The sequence below is a fragment of the Bos javanicus genome, chromosome 20 (genome assembly GCF_032452875.1).
Source record: "Bos javanicus breed banteng chromosome 20, ARS-OSU_banteng_1.0, whole genome shotgun sequence".
NCBI classification, from domain to species: Eukaryota; Metazoa; Chordata; class Mammalia; order Artiodactyla; family Bovidae; genus Bos; species Bos javanicus.
The window spans coordinates 20,138,946-20,161,906 of NC_083887.1; the positions used below are offsets into that span (position 1 = coordinate 20,138,946).

At 40.2% G+C, this 22,961-nt stretch overlaps 1 protein-coding gene across 13 annotated transcripts in view; it reads left to right on the plus strand.

The window, feature by feature from the left end:
* The window catches only part of PDE4D (phosphodiesterase 4D), a 1,603,025-nt gene that overhangs the window by 1,533,577 nt on the left and 46,487 nt on the right, over positions 1 to 22,961 (plus strand). For 12 of the 13 annotated variants that reach the window (XM_061393128.1, XM_061393125.1, XM_061393122.1 and 9 more), the window contains one exon: positions 12,068 to 12,180. In XM_061393128.1, the coding sequence (XP_061249112.1) occupies positions 12,068 to 12,180 (113 nt within the window). Of the gene's footprint in view, positions 1 to 11,716; positions 11,982 to 12,067; positions 12,181 to 22,961 lie in introns of those variants that run through there. The other variant, XM_061393135.1, reaches the window with a different exon arrangement.

Below are 22,961 nucleotides of genomic sequence, written 5' to 3' on the forward strand. Positions count from 1 at the left end.
CAGGCAAGAGTACTGGAGTGGGGTGCCATTGCCTTCTCCAAAATATGCCTTAGAGATTTATAAAAATATTTATATATATACAGCCATTATGTTTTCAGACAGTAAGAAGAAAATTGCTATTCAACTATTTTTCTCTAATCAAGAAGGTGTAATTTATGCACAAAGCTAAATACTCAATATAAAATAAGGTTTTACCAGATTAGAGGATGGCAAGAAGTGTTCAAATTGTCTTGAAATATTATATATTTTCAAAAGCTAATCTTAAGAATGAAGTAAAACATGAATGACGTGCTTTATGCATCTAGCTTTTCACAGTAACCGCAGTTTAAATTGTTTAAAGTAGCATGTGTGCATGCTCAGTTGCTTCAGTTGTGTCTGAACCTATGGGTTGTAGCCCATCAGGCTCTTTTGTCCATTGGATTTTCCAGGAAAGAATACTGGATTGGGTTGCCATGCTCTCCTCCAGGGGATCTTCCCAACTCAGGGCTCGAACCCGCATCTCCTGGGTGTTGTGCACTGCAGGCAAATTCTTTTACCCACTGAGCCATCCTGGAAGCCCTGTTTAAAATAGCAGGTATAATAAATACTGTTGCTTATTGTGTTAACTTTCAGATAGATGCAGGTGCTAACTGCTAACATATCAAAAATATGTACAGAATTGTTTCAATAATTGTGTTTGAAGAAGAGATGAGAAGGAAATGGATCACTGTTAAAATCAACTGTTATGTGTCCCAGGTAACAAACTTGATAAATATTTATAATCTTTTCAACAAATCACACATTTAAGTTGAAAGGAAAACAGCAAAAATGAAATAGGCGTATGGATATATGATTCTTCAAGTTAGCCTTAAAATTCAAATAAAATATGGAACATGTCCTGGGCATGCAGCCTTCTTTGGGATATATTTTTAGCTCTATTTACAAATGAAAAAACTGATAGATTGAAAAGTTAACTCATTCACCCAGCTCTGCCACCTGGTTGCTAAGTTTCAGAGTCAACCTTTGAACCTAGGTCTCTGCCCCTAATGTCATGCTCTTTCTATTGCTCATGACTATTACAGTAGACCACTAAAAAAGATGACTCTAGACCTCCTGGCTTACCGCTGACTGTGCATCTGGACTCCTGCAATGGATTCTTAATCTGCCTCCTCCCTTCCTCCTGGGCCACCAGTGCACTTGTCCAATTCCCTCAATATCCATTAGTTCAAGGCCACACACTTAAGTATTCAACTTTCCCTTCTGTGCCCTTGAAGGAGTCTACTCCATCCAGGTTATTTCTCGCCCACACATGGAACCTTTATTCAGGCTCTAGACATTTCTTCTACCTGAAAAGAATGCCAGCTGACTCTCTCCTCCCATAGCCATTCAAACCACAGACTGCATGGAAACTGCCTCTCTCCTGGTTCACTTTCTTCCTGGAACCCTGAACAATTAGCTACAGTGCATACCTCCTGATCCCTGCTCTGAACTACAGTAGCACTTCCAAGCTGAATCATTTTTAAGCAGCAGCTGGTCATGTGTCTGATTTTCTCAGCAGGGTATTATAAGTTCCTTTCCAGGTCCAAGCCAGTGAATCGTTCGTGTTCTTGTATTTTACAGCAACCAGCACATCAGAGACTTCATAAGTGTGTATGGATTTATGGACTGCTGTCTTTCTGGGGAAGAGAGAGCAAGGGAAGAAGGATGATTACTCTCTGGTCATTTCTCAGGAGTACACAAAGGCATGAGGAGGGCAAATAAGATGTCCTTGGTAGAGATTTAAAAAACATGTCAAAAATATTTCAAAAAGAACCCACAGAACATTATGTATCATGTTTATGTTTTTGGACTCGCCTGACATGGTATAGGGCAGAGTTTTCCAAAGTATGCTTCAAGACATGATAGTTTTTGCATTCCAAGATCAAATCCATTTAAACAATACTTATTAAATGACATTAAACCCATTCTTTACTCAGCGGTAAAGAATCTGCCTGAAATACAGGAGCCACAGGAGGCCATGAGTTTCATCCCTGGGTCAGGAAGACCCCCCAGAAGAGGGCATGGTAATCCATTCTAGTATTCTTGCCTGGAGAATCCCATGGACAGAGCATCCTGGCAGCCTGCAGGCAACAGGGTTGCTAAGAGTCAGACACAACTGAAGCGACTTAGTACTTGCACAGCACTTTTGCTATCGAGCTTTTCGCTTTTGATAGGTTCATGTCCATTAAGATCACTACATGTATTGTATGACATTCTGCAACTTTGCTTGCCCACAGAATTCTCTTAGTAAGGAGACTCTTATAGGAATTCTGTTGTCGTTGTTAAAGAGTATCAGACAGACAGTTTGAAAGCAAGAGGTGGAGCATAAGCGGTAGAGCTAGAATACAGCTAGAGAGACATACCCAGGACATTATCACTGCTTAAATTCTACTTGGAAAGAAAGTCTTACTTTTTACAAAGTATGTCTGGTGATGGTGGTTTAGTTGCTAAGTCGTGTCCAATTCTTGCAACCCCATGGACTGTAGCCTGCCAGGCTCCTCTGTCCATGGAATTCTCCAGGTGAAAACACCAGAGTGGGTTGCCATTTCCTTCTCCAACAAAGTATGCCTGCTGCTGCTGCTGCTGCTAAGTCGCTTCAGTCGTGTCCGACTCTACTTACTGATTTTTTACCCACAAATACATGTTGAGTGCCTGTAAATGTTAGGATCCGTTCTAGATGCTTGTAGAAAAGCCTAGAAGCACATGTAAAAATGATATAAGCACTGTCATAGAGGCAAAGTTCAGCAAATTGTATCCAGGTGGAAGGATTGGCTAAAAAGGGCAGTCTTAGAAAAATCGAAAGTAAAAGTGGTAGTCACTCAGTCGTCTCCAACTCTTTGTGACCCCATGGACTATAGCCTACCAGGCTCCTTTATCCATGGAATTCTCCAGACAAGGATTCTGGAGTGGGTTGCCTTTCTCTTCTCCAGGGAATCTTCCATACCCAGGGATCAAACCCGGGTCTCTTGCATTGCAGGCAGATTCTTTATCATCTTAGCCATGAGGGAAGCCTAGTCTTAGATGGGATGGTAAATAAAAGGAGCTGGAATGGTATGATAAAGCCCACTGAAAAAAAAGCCTTCTGTGGACTCAAGAAGTATGACATTCATAGACTAAGAAGCAGGGAGTTTATGCAGCTGAATTTTGAGTGAGGCACTGACATGTTAAAAACAGAACTTAAGATTATTCTAACTTTATAAACAGGACTTGTGAGAAAGACTGAACCCAAGAAGATCCAATAGTCAGCTGTTACTCAAATCTAAAAATAAATAGATGAGGATTTGACTGAAAGTGGCGAGATGGCAGTTGTTGAAATTAAGAAGAAATTGGTAAATCAATTGGCAAAGTATTAGATGGGAATATCGTTGGGACAGGGGTAGAGGGTGTAACTATACAGCAGAGAAAGCAAGATTTTCTACTTATCAATAACTTTATTTCTCAAAATATCTTAATTTCAAACAGAAAGCATCCATACCTGGTGTTCATTGAATCTAAACTCATAGAGTTCCAGAATCATGGTATTGGATGGGACCTTTGAAGACATCTGGTGAATTCTGAAATGCCCTCTATAGTATAATTCCTGACCCACCCAGGTTAATCAATCATGAACAACCTAAAAACTGACATCCCACCCAAATAAAATAGTGTCAGAAGTTATAAAGTAAATAAATATTAGAGCTGGGTAGGCAGAAGAGATCACCTAAACAAATCCTTACTTGCTGTAAGGAATGCTTTGTGTAGGAACTGACAGAGATAAAGGTTCAAAGACTGTGTCATCCCTGAAGGTTGACTGTAGGGGAGGGAAACACATATGTCTCCTATAGGCCCTCTCCCCAAGAGAATCAAAGTGACTCCTAAGGTTGTAACAGAAATACTCCTTCATCATTGGACTGTGAGCTTCTTGAAACCCAAAGTTACTTCTTTCCATTTGGTGTACTCAGCACCTGGCACATAGCAGGTATTCAGTATATATTTATTCCAATGCAAACAAAATACATAGTTCTAATAGTTTTTTTCCAGCTTTTTGGCAAAATATTTATTGTTATTTTATTGAAACAAATACAAAGACAAAAGCTTCCTCACTATCATTTCTAGTCTTTGTTGTTGAAATATGAATTAAGAATGAAAATCATCTTACCCCAAACTCATGGATGTGTTTGGTCTGTTTTGAATGTCAACGGCCATGTCTTGATACTCTCCTTGGAAATTCTACTTTTGCTTTGCTCTTGAGAGTTTCTCTCCCTACCTTCCTGGCAGTTTCCCCTCCCATTCTGGGCCTCCTAACTGGTCTTGTCTTTGTCCAGTGCTCCTTTCATGCTATTCCCAGAGTAATCTTTCTGAAAAACAGATCTGACCCAGGGACATCCTCACTTAGATTTTTAATGGCTCCTTCAGAAAAAAAACTATAAAGTCTCAGAATAGTACAGTAAATCCCCCATGAATACTTCTCCACTATACCTTTGTCCATTACTGGACCCAAACTTTGCATCTGTATCTGCTTCTACCAACTTGAATGGCCTGTATTCTCCAGCTGGCAATGGCACATGTTTATCTCAGATGTCACCTCCCATTCTTCACTTGGTTAGTTCTTCAGTTCATCCCTGAAGACTCAGGGCTGAATTCCCTCTTTCAGAAAACTCTCCCAGAACTTTCCTAGGCAGTGGTAGGTGGCACCTTCCCTGATGCCTTCTGTGCCATGTGCTGACACTGCATCTGTACATACTGCCTGGTTTGGTGGAAACTTAGATCATTGCCTTTGCCTTTGCACTATGAGCTTCTTGAAACCCAAAGTTACTTCTTTCCATTTGGTGTACTCAGCCCCTGGCACATAACAGGTATTCAATATATGTTTATTCAAATGAAAAGAAAATTACTATAATTCAGTTCAGTTCAGCGCTCAGTCATGTCCAACTCTTTGTGACCCCATGAACCGCAGCACGCCAAGCCTCCCTGTCCATCACCAACTCCCAGAGTTCACTCAAACTCATGTGCATCGAGTCGGTGATACCATCCAGCCATCTCATCCTCATCGTCCCCTTCTCCTCCTGCCCCCAATTCCTCCCAGCATCAGGGTCTTTTCCAATGAGTCAACTCTTCGCGTGAGGTGGCCAAAGTATTGGAGTTTCAGCCTCAGCATCAGTCCTTCCAATGAACACCCAGGACTGATCTCCTTTAGAATGGACTGGTTGGATCTCCTTGCAGTCCAAGGAAGTCGCAAGAGTCTTCTCCAACACTGCAGTTCAAAAGCATCAATTCTTCAGTGCTCAGCTTTCTTTACAGTCCAACTCTCACATCCATACATGACCACTGGAAAAACCATAGCCTTGACTAGACGGACAAAGTAATGTCTCTGCTTTTTAGTACCACGTAAACTCATTGAGAGGACATGGGAACTGTGAACTACCTTGTTCATTGCTGCATCTCCGTCATTCAGTGTAGTGCCTGGCAAGAATCTAGTAGGTCAGCAACACAAGGTTATTTAACTCACGGTCTCTCACTTAAACTAAAATAATCTACAAGGTTCTTGTTATTATCCCCAATTTTCAGGTGAGGAAATTAAGGTCCAAGAAAGATTAGGTGATATGCCAGGGATTATGGCTTGTGTGTAGTGGAATGGAGATGAGAACCACCTCCTGCTTTTCAGTGTCCATCAAGGAGTGGTATTACTTATAGAGGTACACGTGGCACATAAAGTCCCTAATCCACATTCTGATTAAACTCGGTTCGAACTCTAGTTTCTTGGACAAAATTTCTTCCTGCTCTTACACAGAATTTCAAAAGCTTTCTCTTCTTTCTCTGTCTCTCCTCTCTGGTGTCAGCTCAGGCTGACATTTCAGTTTGAGCAAATCTGGCCTCTAGGCTCAGATTAAACAAAACAAAACAAGACTCTTTATCTCAGCATTTTGTACCTTCAGTAACTTTATTAAAGTTTCAGGGGAGTGGAAGATTTATAGTGTGAAATTATCCTGTAGACCAAGCTGACTCCTTTCTGTTACACACACACACACACACACACACACACACACTCACTCACTCCCAAGGGAGCATATTCTCCGCCTTTCCTATGTGGAAGAGAACACAGGAAATTTATCTGTGGAAGAGACCACAGATTAGTTCCACCCAAACCAGTGCACCTTAAAGTCTCATCTTCTATACTATTTTCTGCGACCTTGTCAAACATTATTTTGCCCTCTCCTTGAAAGAAATTCTGGATACAGTTATGATGAATACAGTATGATGACGATTCCAGAAGACTAATTTTTAAGAGCAGAAAGTCTACTCCCTCACAAGTCCCATTAGGCAATTCTTCTATTCATGCCCGACACATCATGAGAGCACATGCTTATGTCAAATTTTAATACTGAGATTGTCTTAGATAAGAACAACCATCAGAGAAGCAAATAGTCTGTGAGTTATTAATTTTATTTCTACTGGTAACATGGCTGACGATCATGGTCTGACTGATTTCAGCCTAGCCTCCCTGAATCCCATTTATTGCAGAGTCCTAGAATTTTCCATCTCAATAAAATCAGATCACCTGTCACACAGTACTCTGAATCACTCAGTGGCTCTTCTTTCTGAAAATTCCATCCAAAGCTCCTACCTACACATGCCTGACAAGACTTCCACGACCAGTGTCTGTGGATTTCTGCAAGGCCCTATTTATGGGAATTCCTTTCACTACATATACACATATACACACATCTTTTGAACTCAGGCCCATAATGTTTTCCCTTAAAAATTCTTCCCACTCCCTTCACTTACCTCCTGTTTCATCCTTTAGTACTCAGCCTTCTCCCACTCCACTCTGATTTAAATTACCTTCTGTTATTCTCCCATCGCCTACATGCTTCCCTCTTTCAAAATGCTTTCTACAATATAGTATGCCAAAACCATCTCTACTCCTGGACTTTAAGCTTTCCTGGGATAAGGGGCACATTCTTTTATTCATCTCACTTTTGCAGACTCTAATAGTGACACATATTTGGTGCTAAATAAATGTTCGTTGAATTACTGATGGTACAGTGATGTTACTCAGTCATGTCCGACTCTTCGCAGCCCCACGGACTGGAGCCTGCTAGGTTCTTTGGTCCATGGAATTTTCCAATGAGAGGGTTGCCATTTCCTACTCCAGGGGATCTTCCTGACCCAGGGATCGAACCCACATCTCTTGGTCTCCTGCATTGGCAGGTGGATTCTTGACCATTAGCACCACTGTACTAGAAGTCAACAAAACCCAATCTTATATTTATTTCATTAAAAAAAATTCTACTAGAGCCTTAGGTAGACCAAGGGAAAAAAATCATAGATAGTGGGAAGATAGGAGAAAAAACTCACAAATTATGTATACCTTTTCCTTAGAGGTTTTTTTGAAGTACTAAGTGAAATTTTATATTTTTCATAAGATTTCAAAGCAAGAACTTGATGCCAGAAATACACTTGGAAATGAGAACAGCTTGCCACTGGCAAGCTTTGCTTAAACCTGTAACATGTACACATTGAAAGTGAATCCAACTCCTTCATGTATTTCCCATCAGATAAAATGTATAGACAGAAAAAAGAAATCAGCAAAAGTTAGAGCTAAACTGAGCCAATCTTTTACTGTATCAAATTCAGGGAGTGACTTGCTTGGAGTAATACATGGTAAAATGGAAATCATATTTCTCTAGTTCTACCTACTTTAGACACTATCAACTCCATCCTTAGGAACAAAGAGGGAATTTGGGTGGGAATTAAGAAAGGGGAAGCTGGAATTGCTTAAAATGTTATGTATTTAATTATTAATATTTGTTCTTCAGAGCTGTTTAGTGAAGGGCTTTTTTTTATCTTTAAGAAAAATACGAATCAGCTGTTACAGTTTATATTTTTTTAATTAAGGGTAAGCAAATGGTGTCCAAAGTAACGGATTTTTTTTTTTTTTTTGACTTGTTCTCTTCATTTACACCAATAAGTCTATCTAGGAGTTATGACAAATTTATGCAGACCTTTAATCAGTCAAGAGTTGGCAGAGAAACTGACATCCGCAGAGTCACACAGTACGTAGAATGGATCCTTTTACCTCAATGGTCAATATCCCTGTGACTTGTGGGTAAAAGTAAGTGACTGAACATGTCACAGGAAAACGACCTCAACCTCCAGCTCACCGCTGTGGCTCTGAGGCAATTACTTTTTTTTTAATCCTTTTCAAAAGGAAGCTGCTGCTTCAGCATCTTCTCCTGGAGCTCCTGGCACTGGTTCAGGCTGTGTGTCAGGGGAACCCTTGATCGCATCACAGTGACGGAAGCCAAGTGCTGGCCTGCAAGAATTGAGGACTGTTTGTTCACAGAAGATCCTGAACAGAAACACGGGTGTCACATAGTTCAAGGGGGCCTTGAAGGAAACCGATGCTGCCGTAGGAGGGGACTTCCAAAGGCTCAAGTTATTTCTCAGTTGCTGTTCCAGAGCCCTCGCCTGGCTTTTGTGGAATCTGGCCAAGAGTTGTTGCTTAGGCAGTTTCTCCCTGTAGGTCCTTCACTTAGACTTTAGACAGGGAAATAAGAGTTTTCATATATTTTCAAGTAGTGCCACGGTGATGGCTACTCTCTGGGGAGAGAAGTATTTTATTAATGAATGCAGTGTGTGTTCTTGGTAAAACCCCACATTAAACTAGCTCACACTGTTTTCATCCTGAGAGCTATTGGTGACGTTTAGGTGTGTTGGTTGGTGACTCAGTTTCCTGGAGGATAGCAGGAAACTCCACATTGAGGCTTTTTTAGTGGGGATGAGAAGGTCAGTTACTCAATGTCTTACAACACTTGGGGTTAAAATTCCTAAAAGTTCAGCTTTAACACTGATCCTGAGCAACTCTGGCTAGCCATATTGCCTATAAACCTAGGAATTTGGGAAAAGTAGTATTCTCAGCTCTATGCTAATATCAACAGTAATTCTTCTTGTTTTAACAGTAATTTTTTATTTGAGCAACAATTTTATAGAACAAACTGTTTTTTTGTTGTTAGTCATTATTTTCTTAATTGGTATATAGATGTGCTCTGGTCATTTTTTTTTTCTTATTTCATTCTCCAGATTTATACAGTTCATGCAAAGGTAGTTAGAACTGAAAATACGTACACAGACCACATTTTTATTGTGCTCAAATGCAGATTGTCAGAGGGGCTAATCTATGATTGGGACATAAAGTAGATCTTCTGAAACAAGCTGTCCCTCTTGTCACTGTACTGCCTTCTTAAGAGTAAGTCTGGTATTTGAGTGCGTAATGTCTTGACGCATGGAAACTTTGGTGAATTACTTTTCTACTCTTAGGATTAAAAATTGAACACTAAAGTGTAACACATGGAACCACATCCCGCTAGGTCAAAGGCCTATATTCTGAGAAGTTGGTGATGATGGAAAGGGAGATGGGGAGGTCCCCTGGGGCTCAGACTTTGGAAAAGTTGGAAAGCAGGGGAGAGAAACACAACACAAAGGTCTTTGAGGTGGGCAGAGGGGATTCCTGGCTTCCGGATATAATCAGTGACTGGAAAGATGGCTGTGAACAAATCCTAGACACAATGGTTATGCATCTTTAACGCACTGGATGTGCTAACTGTGGATGGCCCAAATCAACTGAAATAAGTTAATTTCCTCTTAAAATTCCTACATCCGTATTTTATACCTTAGAGGAAAGAAAAATCCAAAATAAAACCACATAGTGCATGTACTACCATCAGAACTAGGTTATGCTATAGTTACATATGGAAGATATTAAGTAAAATGAAAATGTGTTATGGTCATAGGTTTAATGATTGCTTGTGATCTTTAGGGTATGGGATTACAAGGAACTTTCTGCATTCCATCTTTGTGTAATGTTTCAGACTTTATAACAAACATGTTATATTTTTATATACTTAATCAAGGAAAGGCTGTACAGATAAAATACTTTATGCTTGTGATTTAAGATTGTCTTTAAGGTTTTTCCTTTTGTTGGGGGAAAAGCTCCAATCTTACACTTTAATTCACCTGGCAAGGTTAGGTAGGTGTTGGTTCACCTAAAGAAATATTTACAGAGATTGGTGCAGAAAAAAAAATTTTTTTAAGTGGAATAAAGAGGCAGTTTTTAACCTAGGGTTCTCAAAGTGAATAGCCAACAGTTCAAGAGTCCTTGATAACAATTAGCCACATGGCCCATGTAACAAATACTTTGAAAGTTATTTTAACTTTTAAAAATTTTATCTAAAAACCTATCTGGAAAATCCCAGGAGCCTGAGATTCAGTCCATGACATTTTTTGTTGTGCCACTGACCAAATTTCAAGGCAAATGGAGTCCAAACTTCAAGGGCAGAATTTCTTCTCCTCCAATACCTGTACATCTGAAGACCAAGAAAAATGATTACATCAACTGCATGTAAGCTTTTCAGATTATGCTTTCTAACTGACAATAACAGAAGTTTCATAAGATGGACTCTTCCTGGGAGTCTGAACGTTTTCCTGCTCTGAAAGGTTTGCTTATCTGCAAGCTAATAGAGTGAAGTTCTCTGCAATTGATCTCTTACGGTAGAGCTCCCCCAGGGTCAGTTTTTGTGAATAGAACCTGCTTCCATACGATGTCTTTGAATGTAGTCTTTTCTCAAGTTTGTACTTTATTCTGTGCATGGTAGGTAGAAACACTCTTTCAGACTCTTCCCCTTGGCATCGCAATACCACCCTCGTCCCTGATTTGCAGTTCGTTTGACGAAGAAAGCAACATAGGCATAAATTGCCTATGCCCGTAAGCATACATTGTAAATTGCCCATAAGGCGTGGTGCATTCACACTGCCGTTGAAGATAACTCAGACAATTCTGAATGTGAAAATACAGCATATTGTCAGATCTGTGAATTCTAAGGAGTGCTGGCTCATAACATTGTATGTTTTTATGTCCACCCCAAAATTTAGACGTAAGGGCTGGGTTGGGAACTCAGCCTGGTCTAAATACAAATACTTCTAATTCCCACAACCACCCTGTCCTCTTCAAGTAGGTAAATCCTAAACTCTCAGAAACCCTAAAATCCAAACCCACGGAAACTGACTGCGCGCGTCCTAAATAACCCAGCTTGTGCGACCCGTCGGGTTCTCCGGGGAAAACTTGCAGGATGGTGGAGACGCGGAGGTTAGGGGCGACCCGGACGGGCTGAGCTCGGCTGGGCGTGCGGGGTCCCCGTGGGCCAGGTGCGCGGCCGCGCGCGCGCGGGCGCGACCCTAGGCGGCGGGCGAGCTGGTGGCGGGTTCTCCACGTCGGGTTTTCCGCCACTCCCGTCGCACGGGTCCCCGGCAGCCCCACGGAAACACACGCTCACGCCCGCTCCTCGGAGCGAGCAGCGCGGGACCGCGCGGGGTGATGCGGCGGCGAAGCGGCGGGGCGACAAGGGGCCCGGGCGGGCCGTGGCCCCGGGCGATCTAGGCGTGGAGTCGAGGAGGGGCCGGGCTGCGCCGCGGGCCGTGGGGGGCGCGAGGGGGAGTGTTCCCGGAAAGCTGCGGCGATGGAGCCGCGCTGCGCCCGCCGCCGGAGGAGTTGAGAAAGAAAACAGGAAACGTGGTGGCCGCGCAGCCGGCCGCGGCTGATTCATTCGCTTTGAGAGAAGGCTCGGCAGGAGGGGCGGGCGCGGGGCCGCGGCTCGGGGCCGGTCGCCGCGCAGATCGCGCCGGGGACCAGACGCTCCCTCCGCTGGGCGGGCTCCTGGGCGCGCGCGCCACCCCCCTTCGCCATCCTCCGGCACCAGGACTTTTTCAAAGTCGCGTCGTGGGGGTTCTGGTCCATGTAAAAGTTGGCTTGGCGCACTTGGCGCGCCCTCCCAGGACGCCGAACGGAGACGCCAAGCTGGAGAGGGCGTGCGTACCCGAGGCCCGCCGCCCCGCTAGCAGAGCCCCGGCCCCCCTCGCGGTGCCCGGCTCGGCAATATGAAGAAGCAGCCCTCATGTGCGGGCACCGGGCATCCGAGCATGGCGGGGTACGGCAGGATGGCTCCCTTTGAACTCGCCGGCGGCCCCGTGAAGCGCTTGAGAACTGAGTCCCCCTTTCCCTATCTCTTCGCAGAGGAGGCCTACCAGAAACTGGCCAGCGAGACCCTGGAGGAGCTGGACTGGTGTCTGGACCAGCTAGAGACCCTACAGACCAGGCACTCCGTCAGTGAGATGGCCTCCAATAAGGTAAGCCCCGGCTCGGTTCTCACCGAGTCCCCTAGGCTGCTGATTCCCACGCTGGTGAAGCCACCAGTCCCCCGTGGCCCCGGGAAATATACAGAGGTTTGTCACACACACACTGCATTTTGGCTCCTTTGGAAGAAGATTTCTGGTGCTGTCTGTGCCCTCCTTCTCTCATCCATTCACTCTGGAGAAATTAAACATTTTACAAAAGCAACTTTGATATAGTTTTGATTGCAATACCCGCAAGACGCAGCGCTCACGTCTGTGTGTGTGTGTGTGTGTGTGTGTGTGTGTGTGTGTTTGGAGGGGTACTTCTAGGTGGCACTTTGCCCTTGCAGCAGAAACGAAATCCTGTCTACTGGCAATCCATGTTTTAGGGTATTCTTCGGATTCTCAGTGGGAAGTAAGAGTTGCTGGAGGTCAGTGCAATACCTTGAATGTCACCACCTACCGCACTCACACTCAGAAGAGTTCAGTGAACTTGGAACCTTAACCCACATTTATCTAAGTGTCAGGGTCAGGGTACCCTGTAAGAACTGAGCCTTTGTAGTTTCGCTTGGCCGTATGTGTCCACAGGGGACGTCAAAGTTAAGGTTATGGTCACTGTCATTGTTACTGTAGATCTTGGAGGGAGAGTCCAGTTTTCTGAGGTTATTTACAGAGATGATTCAATGGGGGCATTTGTGCCATATGTGTCAAGGTGCTGGTCTTGGTGGATGGTGGAGTTCAGGGGGCTGAGAAGCAACCTTCCACCTGCTACAGCCTTAAATCAAGGTACAGTGTTGTCCATTTTGGTGTATTTTTTTTGGAGTTCCTATTATTATTTTTTTAAAATCTTTAGTTATGTAAGGAAATAATTGGGATTATCTATGTTTTTAATGATTGTTTGGCTCAGGGGCTGGGAGGCATGGGCCTGTTGGATGCAGATGCCTAAAGGATTTAGCCAGTAAGGACTAATAACTTCATGTGGCAATTAATAACAGTTGCCCCTTAAAAATATTTAAATGTTTTGGCCCACCTATTTGCAAGGTCAGGAAAGTTATGCCATTTTACTGCTTATCTACATGCACATATTTTTCAAAGAGCTATGCTTTTTTTTTTTTTAGTTGACTATAGTTTTCATCCCACCTGTTTTTCTCTCATGCAGTTTAAAAAACTATAGCGTATCACCTGCTTGATTGTCTTATCTCTTGACAGCGCTTACATAGACAGCAGGATTTTTAACTTAAAGTTTAGCTTCAGATAAACAAAATAAAAAGGACTCCCCAGTCACTCTCTATAGGCACTAACTTACCCGTAAGCACACTGACCTACCCATAAGCACACCAATGATCAAATCTGTATCTTTTTTTTTTTTTTGGTCATTTAAGCCTCATTTCTAAATTTGGTGTGATTCCTCATCAAAATGACAGGTTATTACTCTTACTCTCTGCCTTGGCATCAGGGGCCATTGTTCTCATCTAGCTAATAAATTCTTAGTTCATTGATTCATTTTATAATATATAGGTTGTTCTTTCATAATTTGGTTCATAATGGCAGTTGACATATGCTAAGGATCTCGTGTCCTGAAGGCTGAATGGGACCATTGTGTAATGGGCCTGAGTTCTTATTCTCTTGCCTGGTTAATTCTGTATAGTGAAAGGAGAAGCCAGAAGACACCAAAAGATGCTCAAGCCTTCGCTTATATTTTCAAGATGATTTGACTGTGCTTTTTCAGCACAATGAACCTCAGCAGCTGTAATTACTTTCCCCCAAAATCTGTACTCTTAATGATGAGACCTCTGTTTGAATTTAAAAATGAATATGAAATCTAATCATGTAAGTGACTTCAGTTGACAAGTAATTAATTTATCTGTACTTTAAAATGAAAAAGTAAAATTTGAGGTCAAAATGATTTTTTTTTTCTTTTAAAGGCACCAAGTAAGGCAAGGATTTTTTTCTTTTCTCTTTTTTTTATTGTGAAGGCCCCTCAAGTAGACTTTGAGTTAATTTACAGATTTAATGTAGGAGGTGAGCTTATTTCAAAATGCAGTCATGCTAGCTGTGTTTAAGTCTTGTGTTGACATGATCCTTATTTTTAACATTAAAAAAATTCAACTCAGCTGAAGCTGTTGATTAAACTTTTCATGTCTAAGCCATTCATCTTTTTTTTTTTTCCTTAACTCATTCATTTCTAAATAAGTGCTAAGCTCCTGTGACTTTTTATAGATGAAAACGGATTAGCATAGAAAGAAAAAGCTCTTGGTAAAGGTTGTAAAGTTATCCTTCAGCCTGGTAACAAGGGCACGAATAAGTCACATCCACATGAGCTGTAAACTGAGTTGGAGCAGCTGATCTAAAGGTCCCCAGGAGTGATACCAAGTCTAAGTCTGAACTGGAAATGTGACAACTTGCATCACACGTCCACTAGGTTGTCGAGTATCTCTTGAATGTGAATGAATAAGTCTGAAACATTGCTTTTGGTTACTAGTCTTATTATCATCCTTTCTTTCTACATGTATTTATTTGAACCAACCAGTGTTGTCTTTGAAAAGTCATAACATTTTTCTTTGTTTTCTTCTCTTTTTGAAGCTTTAAAAAAAGTGCCCTAATTGATTAAAATAACACAATAAAATACTAGTAAGAAATCACGATTTTTAAGTGATTATTTGGAGAAAATATTTACTATGAAAGTGGATTTGGGTGTGAGGAAGGAGGAAATTGATTCATCAGACTCATTTAACAAATTGGGTTAATGGATTCTTATTTAAAAAAATCTGAACAGAAGGAATCTGAACTATTAGCAGTTTTTAAGGGATGCTTCAGAAGCAACTAGATGTATTTCCGGATTGGGATTGTAATGTGTGTAATGCTTATCGATAGTGTTGAGACAGGAAAATTATGGAGTTCTTGGCCAATGCCAAAGTTGGCTGTAATATGTGTAGGATACTTGTACCAAATGGGGGTGAGATACTCCAGATGGCATTTAATTTGAGTGGTTAAATTGACAGCGTTTACTCTCATAAGCACATTAATCTGCCTGAGATTTGTACAGATTTCCTTGAGTTAAGAGAGGTTTTGGTGATGTCTCAAAGCTTTGGTGGCAGACAAATCTGGAAGTTGAATCACAGTTTTATTCCTTACAACCTGAGTTACATAAGAGAAATAACAAACATTTTTAGCTGGTTTCCTTAGCATAAGATGAGCACAATGATACTTGTTTTGAAAGGTCAGAGTTCGAAAAAATATGTATAAAATAGCTAGCTAATAATGTCTGACATGTACTGTACCTGTTGTTATTAGTATTATTGAAGGTTTAGGTTCAACTTGATTCATTGCGTACTTGGCTAAATTTTTTTTTAACCATTCAGTTGTAATCTGTGCTTGGTATTTTAAGTTTCACAGTTTTTATAATCCAGTTCTTAATTTTTATAATCCAGTTCTGTCTATAGCACACATTTCTATATTACAAAAAAGTGTTTATACTTTCTTTAGCATAATATAGGCATAAACATTTTGAAGTTCTAATTAAAAGCTTAATCTTTTCTTAAATTTCAGCTACAGAATTGGAAACAGAAGAGCTAAATATTTTTCCTGTTTTATTTGAAAAATGAAAATACAGCACTTATTAATTTTTAGAAAATATTAAACATGATGTGGGATTCGTAGGTATATTTCCATCCTTTGTAAATATTTTGCAAAGCTAAAGTAACTTTTAAGACTTTTTAACAAAGGCCAAATAGTTTCACAGTATTTTTGGTTATCTTTTTCTCATGGAAAGTAAATTGAGGCTGTGAGGAGGGTAGGCCAGGAATCTAAGCATCAAAAGTTACGCTTCGGAACTGTATCCTCTTGTGACCTAACAATGCACATTTCACCAGACCTTCAATGTAAGTGTGGTGATATTTGAAGGGGAAAATAAAATCATCTTAAACGCCCCCCGCCCCGACACCACCAAATATATCACTATAAAAATGAATTGGTCCTCTTCTCTAAATTTGGGGCAGTTCTGAGGCTTGGCGTTACTGGAACCTACTTGCTTGAAGCCCGTATACTTCAAGGGGCTTCCCTGGTGGCTCAGTGGTAGAGAATCCACCTGCTAAATGCAGGAGATGTGGACTCCATCCCTGGGTGGGGAACATCCCCTGGAATAAGAAATGGCAACCCACTCCAGTATTTGTGCCTGGAAAATTCCATAAACAGAGGAGCCTGGCAGATTATAATCCATGGGGTCGCAAAGAGTCAGAAAGAAACACACAGAGACACACACACACACACACACACACACACACACACACAATGCTTCAAACTGAAAGTCTGTTTTGAAGTTACGAGTCAGGTGTCCTTCTAAAAGACTTAAGGATTTTTGTTGTTGTTGTTCGTTTCAGGCATATGTAGGCCAGCTTTGCAAATGTGGATATGACTTCTTTATGGAATTTATTTTGTCTGGTTTTAACAAAGATCTCTATCATGTTTCTGTTGCCTACAAATTAAATTGCTTTTCTGGGATGCTTTTTCCTAGTATTTTTGCTGTCTACTCCCCCTGCTGATTTTTAATAGTCAATGCATATGTAACATATACTATAGCTTTCTGTGATTGCTGATGTATTTTCTTCTGGCAAAAGTGATGCTGGAATGAATACTATAGAATGTTCACAAGAAATGGCTAAATCTTAAGATTTTTCAGCATTACCTGAGTATAAGATGGCTCAGGAAAGATATAAATGCTTAATTTTGTTGAGAAGAAAGCAAAAAGTTGGAAAAGGCATTTTAATTTTGTGAAGAGCAAAGAGCAAATAACAGTAATTTTCTTTAAAATATTAAAAACTTATTGACATAGTCATGTAAGAGTTAAGAGTTAATCAACATACTTAAAGGAAAACTCTAAATTTTTAGAAAAGAAAATATCATTCATAAATAAAGATACTCAACTTACTGATGCTTTAAGTTTGCTCACTGCTTTTCCATCTACTTTATAAAAGTGGATTTGGCCAAGATTTATGTAGTTTACATATAGAGCCTTAAAGTTAACATGAAGAATTGGAAGTGGTTGTTTTATGATCACTGTTTAAAAAAATGCTTTATTTGCTTTTAAGTAATAATAGAAAGAAGGGAAGTGCTTTTTACCAGATATTTTTATGTTTAATTAAATAGTAAAGCCCTTAATTTTAACCCCTTAACTTTAACTTTAAAGCAGTAAGGATTACTGTAAATCTTAATTTATCTCTTTTGTCATCAACTTGGCTCCTATATTGGTATTTAATGGCAGTAAGCTTAATATCCTTAAAATAATTAATTATCAAAAACTTTTAATTTTGTGACTCAATAAAGTAGTTGTTCCTTGAGAATTGCTTTCGGTCATTAAACTTTTGATTTAATTATAGGATAGTGGTAACTTCTGTCTCAGAGTGTTATGAACCATGTCCTTTTTCTTTTTTTTTTTTAATTTCAAAATGTAAGGCTTGGCCAAAATAAAATAGTACTTTTCCCAATATATGAATAGTTTAAGCATGTTGAAGAAGGTTGCATGCTCAGTTGTGTCCAGCTCTTTGCAACCCCATGCCCGCCAGCTTCCCCTGTCCGTGGGATTTCCCAGGCAAGAATTCTGGAGTGGGTTGCAGGAATCAAACCCACATCTCTTGTGCCACCTGGGAAGTCCAGATTAAGCACATTTGCCCCTAAATAGCAAGGATAATAATGTTTTTACTCAATTTTAAAAGATTCTGGTGATATTGACAGGAATAGCTGTCTCTGTGACTATGTGATAATCATAGATTGTAGCTATTCCTTAAGATACACATAATTATGGCAGATATGAAACACCGATAATGATTTCCACTAAATCCATACAATATTATATAAAATATGATTTTCTCTTTTTCCAGAAAGAGATCAATACTTTAAAACTGCAGATAGCTCGGCTTTATTTTGTGACAGCATAGCTTTCTCTACCGGGTTGTAATACTGTGCCTGACTAGTGGTGATAGTCGAATTGACACTATTAGTCTGAGATCTTTCTGGGAAGTAGAGAGAGGGGTAGCCTTGCCTGCATTTTGATACTCACATTAGTTTTAAAAGACATTTTAAGAAAGCATTTTCTTTTGTTTACTCTAACAAGGATTGAGATGAGTAGTGAGCCTTCGTATTTGCTTAAAACAAACATTTCTGCTTTGTTCATTGTGAAATTAGTTAAATTAGATTACCAACTGCAATGGTGTTAACTTTATTATCCTTTACACTTAGGAAAATACTTCATCTTTAGTGAAGTATTTTGTTGTTGTTGTTATTATTAATGTCCTGGGATTTTTGTTCTTATTTTGCTCTACTTTATGTGTGATGAGGATGAATGGCATTTACACTTCTCCTGAGTTATACACCAGTGCTTATGGCAACTTTGTAGAGTAGAAAGGACATAGATGTTTTTTGTCAGGCAGGCTTGGTTTCAGATTCCAGCTCTGCTGCATTCTACCTAGTATTTTGAGCAACATGCCTCGCTTCTCTGAATTTCAATTTCTTCATTTCTAAATGGATATAATAAAAGGGGAAAATAAAATTGAAAGAGTGTTAAGACCATCAGATATATAGAAAATTCAGTTTGGTGAATACTGTATATTGGGTGCTCAATAAATTACATGTAATTTATTCTATCCCTCAACTGTATTGGAAAGGAGAGATTAAGAAAAGCTATATGTCAAATACTCCTAATATAAGAACATAATATTTCTTAAAAGAAAAATGTGACTTTTGTTCTGTAGTAGATTTGGAGTTAGTGTTCTCAGACTTGCTGTGTACATTCATAACTATGTTATGTTTGGTATGTATGTTATGTATGTTAAATATTTTTATTTAAAGCATTTATTTTTAAAAGGTAAGTGTCCACAAGAGTGCCTCATCTTAAGCAAAGAATTACATAAAATCATGGATTTGATGTTCTAGTTATAATTGTTTTTAATGTACATTGAAATTAATTTGTAACAAAATGAGAAAGTTTCATCCACACTGCATTACAGACAACAGGCATACTTTTGGTTATACTAGTCTAAATTGGCAGTAAGAACCATTTGGGGAGTCATTTTTGCTTAGAAAGATATGTCTGTTTTAAACAACCTTGGTTTTTCTTCTCTGTCATTAATGAGATCTCCCCACTAGAGGAGAAAATGCCAGATTTCAGACAGAATGGTCTCTGGATTTAGAGCACTCTCCCATAGTCAGATTGCCATGGTTAGATTCAGTCTCTCTCTTTTACTAAATTTAAATGGGACAATTTACCTTTATGATTCAGTTTCCTCATATGTTAAATAGTTGCTGTGATGATTCCATGAATTGAAAGATGAGAGTTATCTAGACAAGAGTCAGGAACATAGTGGGTGCTTAGTAATGTTGAGTCCTTTATATCCTTCTATAAAGGAATATCATCTATCTTTTCTTCTTTCGTGGGGTAAGGGTTAGAGAAGGTGTTTGTTTGTGATCCTGATACTTAAGCTTCCAGTGAGCTTTTGAGAGAGAATGGTAGCCTAATGATGTTGTGAACCACATAGGACTATTGGAATGTTTCATTTGCTCTTCTATCAATTACTTTTCAGTGGAGTTTACCTTCTGTTTCTTTGTGTAATTTTATAGTATAGCCCATCCAAATGGCCTGAGGTTTTATCTCAGAATACCTAAAACTCTAAGCTGTTTTCTAGCAGAAATACCTACAACAGTGGACAATAGTCCAGTGATTTTTTTTTTCGTAAATTGATGCACCCTGTCATTCCTCTGAATGAGACTGAAAGTAACCCAGTCACAGAATCTCTTATTTTAATATTTGATGTTAAGAATAATATATTCAGGACATAGCTTTCTAGGGTCTTAGCAACTTAACCATCTAGTGTATGCAAACATTTCCTTGCTCTGTCAGCTGAGAAAGCCTAAAGCAGTGGCACCCCAGGGGCACTGAACACATCTAGCAGCCTCATCTTGGTTTCTAATACCCTTCTCCAGCAGAAGGTAGCAGGACTCTGCGGAGAAGTAGCTGATTCTAGAACTGGCACAGGAAGTCAAGCTGGCGCATGTGTAGTGCCGGAAAATAAGGAGGTACTCAAAGAAGTGTTGATGGGAGCACGACAAAGGGACACAAGAGCAAACTGAAAAAGCTCCCAGTTCCCAGCTGGAATTACTTGATTGAGAAACTGGGATGATAACCCAGGGTATAAAACAAATATCTATGAGTTCATACTGATACAATTTATTGAATAAGTAATTAAATGAGGGAGAAGAGACAAATCCACCATCCAGATAATTTATGTAGATACTCTGCTCTCAAGGAGAAAAAGCATAACTCCTCACTGTGGGCTTAACTGTGGGCTGGGCATACTGACCTCCTTCCAGAAAAGCACAATGTGGAAAAAGGGAACAGCACCTCTACTGTAGAAAAACTTGACAAATACACACTTCCTCACCCAGTGATCAAAGCGGACAGCAGTTCTCATAAGTCAAGTTATAGTTGATGCCCTTGATATGATCTGATGAAAATGGTACTAACATTGGTGTTTCCTACAAAAAATCATATAACCCCACTCTAAACATGAGAAGAACATCAGCTAGTTCTTAGTTGAGGGACAGTCTACAAAATACCTGACCAGTAACTCCTTGAGACTATGTGAAAGTCATCAAAAACAAGGAAAATCTGAGAAACTGTCACAGCCAAAAGGAGCCGAAGGAGACATGATGATTAAATGTAATGTGTCCTGGATGGAATCCTGGAACAGAAAGGAATATTCAGTGAAAGCTATGGAAATCTGTGTGCACTTTTATTAATAAAAATGTATCAGTATTGGTTTAGTAATTAGGACAAATGTGCCCTATAGTAAGATATTACTAATTGGAGAAACTGGGTGTGGGACATATGGGAACTCTCTGTACTTATCTTCATAGTTTTTCTGTAAAAAAGAACTTTTCTGAAATAAAAGAGTTATCAAACAAACTGTCCTGTAGGGTCTATCTGGAATATTAATCTCCTCTATGAAGTCCTTTCCAGAGAAGGCAATGGCACCCTACTCCAGTAGTCTTGCCTGGAAAATCCCATGGATGGAGGAGCCTGGTGGGCTGAAGTCCATGGGGTCACTAAGAGTTGGACACGACTGAGCGACTTCACTTTCACTTTTCACTTTCATGCATTGGAGAAGGAAATGGCATCCCACTCCAGTGTTCTTGCCTGGAGAATCCCAGGGATGGGGGAGCCTGGTGGGCTGCCGTCTATGGGGTCGCACAGAGTCAGACACGACTGATGCGACTTCACAGCAGCAGCAGCAGCATGAAGTCCTTTCTGTCCTATCTTTCCCCATATCTCCCATCCTGAAAAAAAAAAAAAAGTGTTAGTCGCTTAGTTTTGTCCACCTCTTTGCAACCCCATGGACTGTATGTAGCCCGTCAGACTCCTCTGTCCATGGGATTCTCTAGGCAAGAATACTGGGGTAGGTTGCCATTCCCTTCTCCAGGGGATCCTCACAACCCAGGGGTTGAGCCTGGGTTTCCTGTATTGCAGGAAGATTCTTTACCATCTGAACCACCAAGGAAGCCTATCTCCCATCCCAGCGACTCCTAACTGGGTATAATGTCTTTTCCCTTTGATCTTCTGTGGGACTTTATTTGTAGTTCTGTTAACTCTCTGTACAATAATTCTTCTTTGTTTTCTTTCCATCACATGATACATTAGGTTGTTAGTCTTATTCATTTTCCAGTCCCCACTACATGGGACACAAAACTGTGCTAGACAGATGCTCAGTAAACATTGGGTGAATTGTCTGAATGGTATTCTGGTGGTGATTCTTGAAAGGCACCATTAAATGGTTTTGGTTCTCAGTGCTGTAGGAATCTTCACTAATCAATCTCAAGGACTAAGTTTATTTTTACTCATCTAAGCCCTAAAGCTTCAGACGATAAAAATTCTTCCTTTATTTAGCTTCAGTTTTACTGGTCGTCAGAGTCTTTGCAAGGGAGTTACTGAACACTTACTCAGATAATTGAAGAAATTTATCATAATTTTTCTAATTATCACTTGAGTGGAATTAATAGAAATAAAATGTAAAAATACTCTGTTTCTGCCTTCCACTTAGTGTTTTGATGGTTTTGGTAGTATTTAGCGTGGTCAGCATTTCAAAGGATCATAGTTAGTATTATTCATCTCAGACTCAAGCCGTGTGTGTTAGAACTAAAAGAGGCACAAGTGGGGCCTTCCCTGGTGGTCCAGTGTCTAGCATTCTCCTCTCCTGGTGCAAGGGGCTTGGGTTTGATTCCTGGTCAGGGAACTGGGTCCTGCATGCTGCAGCTGGGACCCAGCACAGCCAAATAAATATAAAAAAGAAAGAAAGAAAGGAGGTGAAAGTGATCGTTTGTCTGACTTACCTGATATCAGTTGGGAAACGAGACCCAAACTTGTCCACCTCCTTATGTAGTTCACTGTCGTTTGCAGTTTTGTACGCAGTCTTTATCTCAGCTTGTTTTCATAAATTGCAGGAGGGAGGTACATTTTTTCTTTTCCTTTGAATGTGTTAGTGGAATACAAGCCATGTTTCTGATAAGCATATGGCTTCAGTTAACTCTTCAAGTATATAACCAATGAGTTTTCTACCCAGCCACTAGGAGTACTGATGAGTTCTGTATGGCTTTAAGCCCAAACCTAGTGAGTGTCAATGTATTATTTTGTAGTTGGTCATATAAATTCGTAGTGTATGTGTGGCATTGGTTAATGTAAATGCCATTCTCCACTTTGGATTACAGCCTTAGAGTCTGTACAGGATAGTTGATGCCTTGTAGGAAAGTGG